Genomic DNA, 13,199 nt, shown 5'->3' with positions numbered 1-13,199 from the left:
CAGCCTCCAGAGTAGCTGGGACTACAGGCGCCCGCCACCACGCCCGGCTAATTTTTTGTATTTTTAGTAGAGATGGGGTTTCACCATGTTAGCCAGGATGATCTCGATCTCCTGACCTCGTGATCTGCCTACCTTGGCCTCCCAAAGTGCTGGGATTACAGGCGTGAGCCACCGTGCCTGGCCTTTTTTGTTTTTGTTTTTGAGATGGAGTCTCACTCTGTCACCCAGGCTGGAGCACAGTGGCATAGTCTCAGCTCACTACAACCTCCACCTCCTGGTTTCAAGTGATTCTCTTTCCTCAGCCTCCCAAGTAGCTGGGATTACAGATGCGCATCACCACACCTGGCTAATTTTTGTATTTTTAGTAGAGACGGGGTTTCACTATGTTGGCCAGGCTGGTCTTGAACTCCTGACCTCATGATCCACCTGCCTCGGCCTCCCAAAGTGCTGGGATTACAGGCGTGAGCCACCACGCCTGACCTAGATTTCCTTTTTTAAATGTAATTTTCAATATTATTTTAGACTGTTCTGTTACATCTATACCTTTTTTTTCTTTTTTCTATACCCTCATATTAGAAGTGAACATATATACTTTTTTGATATTTACTTCAAACTGTTTGGTGAGGTAATCTTTTAAAAACACTTATTTACAATGGAAATTTCAAATATATACAAAAAAATGGAACAGGGTATATACTTTTTTAAAAATATGCAAGGAACGATGGACATTATAAAAATATAAAAAAACACTGGTTTTTATCTCCAAAGAATGTCTAAAATGCTTACTAAAAGAAATACAGTTTCTTCAGAAATAACTACAGTATGAGGCAGCCTACAATCCTAGTCTTTAGCATGGTACTCACAGTAAGTCCTATAGGAGAGCTAAGCTGGGAGAACATTTTAGTCCTGTAGTCTGTTAGAGAAGGCTCCATAGAGCGGGAAGCATGAAACAGAATTTCAGTAGATTTAGAAAAATGATGAAATGCTTATTTATAGTACTTTCCCCAGCCCCCAGCCCATCTGTATTAGCCATCTGTATTTGGTTATATTTGCAGTGCCTAACAGTTTGTCACTGGCTGCAATTTCCATGTATATCCTTTCATCTTCTAGATCTTTAATTTGTTAATTAAGATTAAGTATAATATGGCCACTTATGCCTATCTACCAGGCTTCTTAAATTCAAGAAGTGTTTTTGCAGCCTTTGACCCACTTACAATATATCTCATTTGAGAGATACTGTAGCAACTTGGAATTCTTTACACAAAACAATGTATTTGATAATGAAGCAATATATAGCCTCCACCTGCAGGCTGCACAGATGAGGAGCCATGCCTGGATCGCAGGTCTAGAAACTCGGTTTGTATGAGTTTACTCAGGGGTAGGGAAGTAACACACATAGACTAAATGCAAAGAGACTAGTGTATAAACCAGAATGCCACTCTATTAATTTGCAATGGGAATTATTTATTTTCCATAACCAAACTTTAAGAATATGCTATAACACACACACACAAACGCACGTGCATACACATGCGCGCATCCACTACCCTCACCAAGAAGGCTCCTGGTAAGCAAGGTATCAATGCCAAGATGTCCTGGAGAAACATTCCCTCTCCTAAGAACTGAGAACACCTACAGCTGCTCCTTCATTTTACAAACAAGGAGATTGAGGACCAGAGAGATTAAGTGACTAGTTCATGATCCTTGTGCAGAGAGGCAGTGGGGGACCTGGCACTGTTATTACAAGCATTTATTTGAATTCTGTAGCACCATTGCTGACACTAATTCTGTTCTTTCTGCAGAGAACAGAAAAAACGCAAGCAGCAGAGAACAGGAAAAGGAAATCAAAGAGGAAGAAAGAGACAACAAAATACAGAATTGAAGGTGGAGCCTCAGTCACAAATAGAAAAGGAAATAGTGGAGAAAGTACTGGCACCTACAGAGAAAAAAAATGAGCCACCAGGGAGCATAACCAAAGTATTTCCTTCAGTAGCCTCCCCCCAAAAAGTTGTGCCTGAGGAACACTTTCCTGAAATATGTCAAGAAAGTATTATACATCAGGAGAATTCTTCCAAATACCAAGAAATAGCAGTACAAAACCATTCTTCTGAAACATGCCAACATGTGGCTGAACCTGAAGACCTCTCTCCTAAAATGTACCAAGAAATATCTGTACTTCAAGACAATTCTTCCAAAATATGCCAAGACATGGTGGAAACTGAAGACAACTCTCCTAATGCATGCCAAGTAATAGCTGTAATTCAAGACCATCCTTTCAAAATGTACCAAGATATGGCTAAACGAGAAGATCTGTCTCCTAAAGTGTGCCAAGAAGCTGCTGTACCCAAAGTCCTTCCTTGTCCAACATCTGAAGACACAGCTGATCTGGCAGGATGTTCCCTTCAAGCATACTCAAAACCAGATGTGCCTAAAGGCTATATTCGTGACACAGATCAAAACCCAGCAGAACCAGATGAATACAATGAAACAGATCAAGGAAGAGCTGAGACAGAAGGCTTTTTTCCTAAAACACAAGAAATAGCCGAGCCTAAAGACCTTTCCACAAAAACACACCAAGAATCAGTTGAACCTAAACACCTTCCTCATAAAACACGTAAAGAAATTATTGTGCCTAAAGCCCCCTCTCATAAAACAATCCAAGAAACACCTCATTCTGAAGACTATTCAACTGAAATAAACCAAGAAACACCTGGGTCTGAAAAGTATTCACCTGAAACGTACCAAGAAACACCTGGCCTTGAAGAATATTCACCTGAAATATACCAAGAAACACCCCAGCTTGAAGAATATTCACCTGAAATATACCAAGAAACACCAGGGCCTGAAGACCTCTCTACTAAGACATATAAAAATAAGGATGTGCCTAAAGAATGCTTTCCAGAACCATACCAAGAAACAGGTGGGCCCCAAGGCCAGGATCCTAAAGCACACCAGGAAGATGCTAAAGATGTTTATACTTTTCCTCAAGGTAAGGGCTGTTTATAGCACCAAGGTAGGTATATCTCCCCCAGAGTAGTGATTTACAACTTTCTCTGACAATCCTGGGTTATTCTCAGTTATGTCAATGGATACTATTAATTTCATTGACTAGTTTTAAGTAAACAATATGTTCATGCAACCAATGTATGTCTTGGCATATTTCAAAGAGTTAAAAAATTAAAATGTAAGCATGTACAGTAAGTACTTATTCATACTATTCATCCATTATGAGATGCTATAGTCAGTGAAATGAACCCAGTATAGGGTGAATTATTGCAAAATATTTTTAAAAATAATTAAGTCTACATTAACAAGAAAGCTTGATGAATGAACTTTTTCTAGGAAATTTAATTTGCCTGATAAATGGAAGGCAGGTAAATTCATAGTACAAAGTACTGAGGGAGATACAAAGCTGTAAAATATATAGCTGTATATTTTACAAAGCTGTAAAATACAAAGCTGTTACTAGGGAACTCATTCCTGTAGGACTTATCAGGCTTACCAGAAACCCTTTCTATTTCAAGATTTGTTCCTGAAAAACTTTTTTCTAAGTATAGCAATTTGAAAATAATGCAACCGTTCTTTAATTCACTTGCCTCAGAGACATAACTCAGAACTTCAGTTCTCTTCGTACAATACTGTAGACAGTGTAAGAAATGGACTGGAGTCTATTAGACCATAGTTATCCCCAGGAAACTGATTTCTAAAGAAATCTCTTCAGTAGTTTATTTGCTCTTTATCCTAAAAGATGAGTGCAACAAAAACATGGGGCTAGTTGGTTTCCAAGTAATACCAGTTTTGAAGAACTACTTTAAAGAAATACATTGCAGTAAAAAGCAGGCATGTGAAGCAGTACGTTCACTGACAGAGTACCCTGCTGGAGAAGCGGCTCTAACCAACACAGCGTCCTGATTCCTAACTGCTTCATTCTAAACCCAGCAAGGTCGATATGGTCAATTAATTAATGCTCCTTTTATTTTTGGCTTTGAACAAATAAATGGCAATATCTATTTTTGCTGATTATAAAAGTAATAAGTGTTCATTGTAATAAAGCAATATGTAAGTGAATATCAAGTAAAGGTCCCCTTTAATACCATCTTCTATCTCCAGTTCCCAATGTTAAGGTTGTTTTGTTTCAACAAATGAGACAGTACCCATCCTACTCTGTAACCTGTTTTTGGTTTCATTTACAATATGTATTGGAGCCATCTTTATGATGTCTTTTGTAACAACTGCATAGAAGTTGTTTTGTAACAACTGCATACATGCTATATGTATGTGCAATAATTTATTCAACCAGTCTCTACGAGGATGAACACTCAGTTTACTGCCAAGTTTTACTATTACAACAATGTTCAATGAACATCATTGGGAATAACATTTATTTAGTTAACACTTATCGGGTACTTTTCTATGTGCCAGACACCATATTAAATATTTTATATGGTTTATTTTATTCAATGTCAAAACCTCTACTGGATAAATAATACTCCCATTTTAAGTATAAGGAAATGGAGGCACTGGAGGCTTAAGTTTGTCTGATTATTTCCTTTGAATCAATCCCTAGAAATTGAATTGTTGGGCCAAAGGGTACCCACATTTAAAGTTTGAATATACAGTCAGTCAGACTAGCCTCCAGAAACATGGTAGTGATTCACACAAGACAGGTGCCTTTTCCCCACACACTTGTCAGCACTGTACATTATGACATTTTAAAAATCCTTGCCTGTCTGCTAGGTTAAAAAATACACTTGATCTTAGCCAAAAGGCCAAGAAGTGATAGGTTAAAAAAATAAAACCCACCTAATGGTCTTAATCACCCCCTTTTATAACTAATGTTACTAGACATCTTTTCAGGATTATTATAAATATAATTTTTAAAGAATTGCCTGTTTGAATCATTGTCCCATTCAACATCTTTGATTTCTATCTTTTTCTGATTAAAAAATCTCTTTAAATAATAGTTTTTACTATGTATATGTTGCAAATATTTTTCCAGTTGTCTTTGATTTGGTTTAACTTTGTTTATAGTGGTTTTTGCCATATATAATTTTAATTTTTAGATATTCAAATCTGCTAGTCTTTTCCTTTATAGTTTCTGGTCTCTGTGTTCTGCTTAGAATCCTAAGATTACTAAAAACACTATTATTTCTATAACTTTATGGTATTTAAATATTTAAATATTTACTCCATCTGTGGTTTGTTGTTGTGTATGTTGTGAAGCAGTTTTTCTCCCTCCAAATGGTTAGTCAATTGTCCCTATACAATTTTTTGAACCTATTTTTCGATTTTATTTGATTTTACAGAAACGGAAGAGAAACCCAAAGAAGAGCCAGAAATACCAGCAATTCTGAACGAGATTCATCCAGAAAATGATGTCTATAGTTATGTTTTGTTTTAACAATGCTCAACCATAAAGTTGGGGTCCAATGGAACATACAGCTTAACAGTTTATGTGTGACTTTCTTAAAATATTGTAAAACTTTTGACAATGCTCATTAATATTATTTTTTCTACTTGTAGACCATATCTGAAAGAAATAACATTTTTTAAGGCTCTGCCACATAGACAATATCATGCTAGAGTGTGTGTGAATGTGTGTGTGTATGTGTGTATATGTCTGAGGGAGGATAGTGGTGGGAAGAGACAAATAAGGAAGCGAGGAGGACTGGATAATTGGTTTTCCCCCCTAAGAACATTTATTTAAGTCTTAAGAGCAGATAAGTGACTAAGACTGAACATTTACATTTTGGGGAGTGTATAGTTTTCTTGTAAATGCTGTTCATTACTAATGAAACAGCAGTATCAAAATTTTATTCAGGCTTTAGTTGGCTCTTTTGGTTAGTTTTAACAATTCTCCTTAAAAGACATTTTGGAGTGATGAATGTAGTTTACTTTTGTATTTGAATTTTGATTTTCTATTTTTACTTTTTAAATATTGTATTTGTGCAAAATGTACATTAAATCATTATTATATGCTTAACTGTGTGGATGACATCATGTTAAGAACTGTGGAGGTTAGAAGACATATCTAACACCCCACAGTGGGGTTAATTTGGTTTCATGGGGAAATAAAACAGAAACCAAATAATTACAAAAGAAAATAGTAAGTGCTGGTGCCATTTGAATGGTAGATACAAACAGAGAATGCTCACTTTTTGCTGGAGTGACCTGAAAAAATTACACAGGCATAAAGCCTTGAAAGATGGAAACGATTTGCATAGATGAGGATAGCAGCATTACTGTATGTGACAAAGAGAAGGGTGAGTTCAAAACATGTTCAAGAAAACTGCAGGCAAACTATGGTTGATATAGAGTCCATATGAAATAGTAGTAGGCTTTGCATGCTAAAAAGCTCGTATTAGTAGAGCACAGAGAATTTTGCATACCTAACCAAGAAATATATCACTTGTTAAATAATAGGGAATGAAGTAAGATTTTTTGAACAACAGAATGGCAATTTTAGTATTTTAGGAATATGATAAATATGGTGATAATGGCAAAGATTAACTGAAAACGACAAGAGACAGGGGCAGGAATAGAAACTCTTCTGGATGGGAAGATGTCTGAAAATCTACCCTGGTATTTTTTGTTTTCAGTTTTCCTTCTGTTATTACAGAGGACTAAGGAAAATTTTGCAAATAAAGGTTCATTCAGCAAGAACACACTTGCACAAGCTTTCCATATAGGCACTGTGCTAGGTACTAGCTATATCAGAGAACAAACAGGGTCCCAGTCCCTCAGGCATTCATGGTATAAGGAACATGAGAGAGCAGTGGTTCTCTCAACCCTCCTGGTACATTAGACTTGCCTGGGAAGGTTTCAAAAATACATATATGTCCAGACTTCTCCCCCAAGGATTTAGATTCCCCCGTCTAGGTGACATACAGGCATAGGTATATTTATTTTTTAATTGTTTTATGCTTCAAATAATAGTTTTTGGAGGAATAATTTTAGAATTACAGAAAAGTTGTCATGATAGTACGAAAGCTAGTATATACCTTTTTTCCAGTTTACACCAATGTTAACGTCTTACATAACCATGGGCCATTTGTCAAAACTAAGAAATCAGGGTAGTTACACTACCATTAACTACAGACATTCCGTTTTCATGAGTTTTTCCACTAATGTATTTGTTGGCTTCAGGGTCCAATCCAGAGCTTTTTATTTTAAAAGCTCTCCCCAACAATTCTAAAGTGGAGCTAGGGTTGAGAACCACTGGTACAGTGGGATGTTACAATATTGTTTCCCTCCTATCTGCCTACTCCCTTTTGTGCGTACATTAAATTTTTTACCATCAGGATGTATTCATTGTACAATGATTCATACTCCCATTATATTTATTACACAACATACTGAGGGCAGCACAACCACATAATAGTTTTTTGATTTTTTTTTTTGAGATGGAGTCCGGCTCTCTCACCCAGGTTGGAGTGCAGTGGTGCCATCTTGGCTCACTGCAAGCTCTGGCTCCTGGGTTCACGCCATTCTCCTGCCTCAGCCTCCCGACTAGCTGGGACGACAGGCACCCGCCACCACGCTCGGCTAATTTGTTTTTGTATTTTTAGTAGACGGGGTTTCACCGTGTTAGCCAGTATGGTCTCCATCTCCTGACCTCGTGATCTGCCCTCCTCGGCCTCCCAAAGTGCTGGGATTACAGGCATGAGCCACTGCGTCTGGCCACAACCATGTAATAGTTTCTTACCTCTCAATGACACTTCAAGATTTATACTTTCACATAAACTATTTTACCTGATCTGTACAAAAGTATGTGAAATAGGCCAGGCGGTGATTATCACCCCCACTTAAAGATGAGGGAATAACTTCATAGAAGGAAAGTACTCACCCAAAGTCACATCTGACTTCCTCAGTGCTTTTTGTTTCTTCTTTGGAATGTGCTTCTGTTTCAGTTTCACTTGCCAGAGTGAGCCAAAATTAGAGGGGAAAAAAAAGTAAACTGAAGTCTCAAGTTCTAAAAGTGTTGCATTAAGATGGACCTTAAGAGATTTGCATATGTACAGTATACAGGAGCACAAAAATGAGATGGGGGAGTAGAGGGAAAGAGGAATTCAGTATATTAGAGGAAGGAGAATTTCTCTCTCCACCTCTCAGGACCCTTTCTGCTTGCCCTCTTAAATCACTCCTGTATTCACACACAACTTCTGCTTTCTCACCATTCTTGTTCAAACATCAGTGTGCATCTAAAATTCTTCTGGCATTCTTGGCTTAGAACCTTGAGGTGATAGAATTAAAGTTTTGCAAGAATCCTAGCTTGACTTTGTGCTGCCCTCCTCTCAGGTTCTTAGAAATCCATGAACCCTATGATAGTATATCCAAAATGATGTGTGAGATGGTTCAAAGCTTTAATTGATTCTCAAAGGGGTCCTTCACCCAAATGAGAGGTTAAGAATCACTCTACTGAGAAGTATTTCTCAAAGTAGTACAAGCTGAAGACCACATAATTATTTAGGTCATTTCTTTAAGGCAGATTTCTAGGTCTTACCTCTGGAGGAGAGGTTAAGTCTTATAAACTGCAAATAATCACATACAATTCCAGACAAGATAATAAGAACTTCAAATCATAGGCTAATAAATGTGCTGCATATTTAAGTTCCTGTTTTCAGTCAAGAGAAATTTTACCTTTAAAAGAGTTATCAATCTATTTCACTAGTATATTCAAATCAGCTTTGCATTTCAGTACTTGTCACACTTGATAATTACATATTTTTTTGTGTGATTATCAACATCTACCATGCCCTCCAGGCGGACAAGTATCTCTCTTCAAGTCTACTCTTTCCACAAATTAAGCGGGACTATCATTTTCAGCAACATCACCATCTAGTGGCAAGTGCAGTAATTCCGGCTCAGTTTTACACACATACACACACAATGGTTTTCACACTTGTTTCTCTCCAGCTGCACAGAAATGTTCCTCCTAAAAAAAAAATGGCAGCCTTTTCCAAGTTGTCATGTAAAAATGACCTGCCAAAAGACACTATATGCATTTGATCAGTTTTATTTCATTTTTTAAACCACAGTCTTTAATTATTTGGCTCCTACTGCTGGTTATTTTCTACTAGAAATCAATGACAAATGGACAGACATGGAAACATCTTTTCATGGTTGTTAGGCTTTTCAATCTGTGGACTCATATGCTTTTGAACATCTTATACTGCAGATGTTAACAGATAAAAAGATACAAGATTAAAAAATTTCTCCCATAAAGAGAATTATGTACATAGAAACTAGCTATAGGTGAGAGACAGCATTACAAGTGGGTAAAAGATAGGCTATCATTGCAAGGACAACTGGTCATTGCATGGGATTAAAAAATTATTCGTATTAGCTCTTAGCTTCTCAGAGCTGTCCAGAAACGACAATAATCCCCACAATGTACATGGCATGTTGACTCTTACAATTCCATTCTCACTTCAGTTCTGGTAAGGTGTGGAGCACAAGAAACAGTTCCCACTCCTTAATCCCTAGCACATAGTAGGGCTCCTTTATAATATCCACCACACTTCAAATAAGACTTATTTGGGTTTGTTTCTGACAAAGCATAACTTCTATTATGGAAAAATTGAGGCATAAAAAGGATAATCACATGTTTTCCCACCACACAAAGATAATTTTTTTCTTTTTTGGATACGGGGTCTCGCTCTGTCACTCACGCTGGAGTGCAGTGGCGCAATCACGGTTCACTGCAGCCTCAAACTCCTGGGTTCAAGGGATCCTCTCGCCTCAATCTCCGGGGTAGCTGGGACCACAGGTGCTAGAGAATTCTTAACATTTCTTAGCGTCCAGTCCTTCCACTCTGTGGTAATTACAGATACACATCCTTTAAAAGTTAGGGTCATACTGGACGTGTAGGTTGCTTAATAATTTTTCGAGAGAGACATAGTTGCGAGTTCTTCATCGAGGTGTGTTGCCTCTCAGAAAGCGCCGGAAACCGAAGGTGCAGCCTAACCTGGGAGGGCGGGCAACTAACTGTAGCATGTCTGTGTAAGATAAACGAGACTGGGGTCCCGGAGGGGAACACGCCCTGGATACGAGTTCCACGCCCCATGGAGACCTCCAAACGTCCCTCAGCGCCCCACTGCGCGCGCGCGCACTCTCCTGGGTTCGCGGGACCCTGCCGGCGAGGCTACTGCGCATGCGTCAGGCATGGAGCGCGGAAGCGGAAGGTTGGATGCGTCGGGTAGGCACCTCAGCAACGAGTAGCCATGCGCGGCTTGGAGGAGCCGGGTCCTGGGCCTAGAGCGACCCCGTGCGGCTGCGTGAAGCCGGCTCTGGAGACAGGTAACTTCCAAGAGACTGGCAGTGCCACACTCTGGAGAGATCTTAGTTGCCGAGAGGGGTGTGAAACGCAAGATCTGGAACTGACGTGCGTCAGTCTCCTACCTACGGCGAAGGCACGGGTCATGTGCTGCGGCGACCACGTGATGTGCTTCGGCGAGTGGGATGACGTCATCGGGGTTGTTCCGCTTTGTTACAAGACTAGCACTGTCCGCCTAGTCTTGGCTTAGTAGCTGGAGCAGCTAAGTGTAGCGTAGCGGGTTTTCTCTTAGGCGTTTCATTGCCATTGTGAATGGGGGGGTGGTGTTAGGCGGGTTAGGAATTAGTAAATGCCATAGGAGAGAGGCATCCTGCACTGTAGGAACGAGGAGAGAGAAGGGGAAAATTTCGGTCGGAGAAAATAGTTTTAAATTGGGCCTAGAAAGGCATGAATTTGTTTCTGTTTACTCACACGTTTTCATAGAGGAATATTTTAGCTTTAGAAACTAGAAAGCGAATGGAAGAAAATTAAAATAGCCTGCCAGAGAAAGCCATTGTCAATATCTTGGTGTCTACCTTCCATACTTGTTTCTTTGCATACACACTTGAAAAGTGAGATACTATACGACCTTACTGTTTAGTAACTTTAAAAGAATTTTTAAAAAACTTAACAGGGCAGTTAATGTTAATTTTACCACTTTGTTTTATTATTAATTTTTGTGGAGGCAAGCGCTCACCATGTTACCCAGGCTGGTCTCGAACTCCTGGGCTTAAAAGCAATCCACCTGCCTCAGCCTCCCAAAGTTTTGGGATTACAGGCGTGAGCCACTGCAACCAGCCTAACGCTTTGTTTTAGAGATGTGCTCTAATTCATGTAACCAGCTTCCTGTTACTGAGCGTTTAGGTTATTGTCAGTTTGCATTATTCTAAAAGAAAGCTCTTGAAACCGAAATGTTTGTGTACATTCTAAAGTTTGAACTTTGTTAAATTTCTTGGAAGTGCTATTACCTGGTGAAATGTGCTTATTTAAAAAAAATTGTTGCACACTGCCAGATTACAGGTCTAATATTTTGACAGGAAGGAAAACGCAGAAGCCAGGGCTCAGAAGTCTACACAGTATAGGTTTGGGGAGCTAGAAGTCTAAAGTGTTAGATGGAACAGGGAGGTGAGAACCTTTGGGTTCTGATTGTGAAGAACCTTGAGTGCCAGGCTAAGAAATACAAAGTCTGTTAGCAGTAGAGACCATGAAAAGTTTAAAGCTAAAGAGTTAGCATAACACAGGAAACTCTAGGATTGTTGAGGATTGGTCTAGAGTATTCTGAGAAGGGGAAGAAGTTGCAGTGGGAACAGAAAGCCTAAGAAGGGTAATTTCATAGTCCAGGCAGAAAGGAAAAGGACCTGAACTTATTTTCAGAGCAAGATGTATAGACAATCCTATATACAAAAAAACCCCACGTTGATTACTTGGTGGCTTTTTACTTATTACGCAGTTAATACAGTTGTAATATTTAAATGAGGAAAAAGCCTGAGCAGGGACTTTAAAAAGCACTCCTTGCTGGGCACCTTCTATTTTACTGGATGCTTTCCATATTTTATTAGTACTCTTACAGCTTTCCAAAGTAGGTATTATCCTTGTTTTATAGATGAGAAAACGGATTCAGAGAGAGAAGCTAGTTTTTCCCATGGTCACAGAGCTCGGGTAGTGGCCCTGTGTTGTTTTTATCCTTTCTCCATTCTGAAACCAGTCCTAATTCTCGTGCTCCTTTGAGGAACCACTTCTCCCCATTTCCATGAGGTTCTTGTGCTGGTTTTTGGTATACCTGTGCTCATTTATCTCTATCCCTGCAAAGACGCCTAGCTAGAATTGTTGATTTACTTGTCCTTCTCTGTCAATGTACTGGAAACCCTTGAGGATGAGAACTGGTTCTTATTTGTACCCCAAATCCTTAGCACAGTGCTTACCAAATGGTAGGTGTTTACTGTTCTTTTGGGTTTTTGTTGTTTTGAGATAGGCAAGAAGACCAGAATTCCCCTGGACAAACAGTGTCAGGTCTCTGCTTCAAATAGCATTTGTATTTCATAGCCTTATCCCCAGCCTCCTGGGGATAAGAATATATAAATATATATATTTATATATATAAATTTATATATATATTTATATAAATTTATATATGAATATTTTTATATATTCAGAGAATAATATATATATTTATATACAGAGAATATATAAATATGTCCCAGAAGAGTTCAGATGTATTAGAATATGGATATTTGATATTTTGAGAGTGGTCCCAAACAGAGTAGCAGAGTTGGAAGAACTCTTACAAAGTACCTCTTGAGTATACTTTCAGTTTGTTACTAGTGTTGTCTTGCTTATGTTCTTAAGGAGATGCACAAAGAGGATAGAAATAAATCTAATTGGCAGCCACTTATATTTATCATATCATATGTGTAATCTGAAAAACAGGCATAGACTGTTTCAGTGAAGTGATGAATCAGCTATAATATAAATTCCTAGGCCCCAAATCAAAGAGTCAAGGGCGGACGACTTTGATTACGTTACTGCTGACAGGACATTTCCCATGATATTGAAGTATGGTGTGTGGGTCTCCCCAACCATTAATTCCACTGTAGTAAGAGTTCTTGGTTTGTATCTTTTCTCCAAACTTAACACAATGTCTGGCAATTGTAGACACTTGGAAAATAGTGTTTCTCCCTTTCTTTCCCATCTTTCTCTTCTTTCCTTTCTTTTCTTTTTTCTTCTTTCTTTCTTTCTCTCTTTCTTTCTTTTCTTTTCTGCTTTCTCTCCCTTTCCTTTCTTTGCTTTCCTTTTTCTTTTCTTTCTTTCTTTCTTTCTTTCTTTCTTTCTTTCTTTCTTTCTTTCTTTCTTTCTTTCTTTCTTTCTTTCTTTCTTCTTTCTTTCT

At 38.5% G+C, this 13,199-nt stretch overlaps 2 protein-coding genes across 2 annotated transcripts in view; both read left to right on the top strand.

Annotated features, from left to right (window-relative positions):
* The window catches only part of HEMGN (hemogen), an 18,640-nt gene extending 12,657 nt beyond the window's left edge, over positions 1-5,983 (top strand). The window contains exons 4-5 of the mRNA XM_011939478.1: positions 1,803-2,989; positions 5,307-5,983. Of these exons, the coding sequence (XP_011794868.1) occupies positions 1,803-2,989; positions 5,307-5,401 (1,282 nt within the window). The 3' untranslated portion in view covers positions 5,402-5,983. The remainder of the gene's footprint in view (positions 1-1,802; positions 2,990-5,306) is intronic.
* Positions 5,984-10,146: 4,163 nt separating this feature from the next.
* The window catches only part of LOC105509941 (chromosome unknown open reading frame, human C9orf156), an 18,474-nt gene continuing 15,421 nt past the window's right edge, over positions 10,147-13,199 (top strand). The window contains exon 1 of the mRNA XM_011939474.1: positions 10,147-10,299. Within this exon, the coding sequence (XP_011794864.1) occupies positions 10,224-10,299 (76 nt within the window). The 5' untranslated portion in view covers positions 10,147-10,223. The remainder of the gene's footprint in view (positions 10,300-13,199) is intronic.

Source organism: Colobus angolensis, unplaced genomic scaffold, assembly GCF_000951035.1.
Source record: "Colobus angolensis palliatus isolate OR3802 unplaced genomic scaffold, Cang.pa_1.0 Scaffold181, whole genome shotgun sequence".
Lineage (NCBI taxonomy): Eukaryota > Metazoa > Chordata > Mammalia > Primates > Cercopithecidae > Colobus > Colobus angolensis.
Note: the sequence above shows the minus strand (reverse complement) of the source record. Positions and strands in the feature narration are given on the sequence as shown.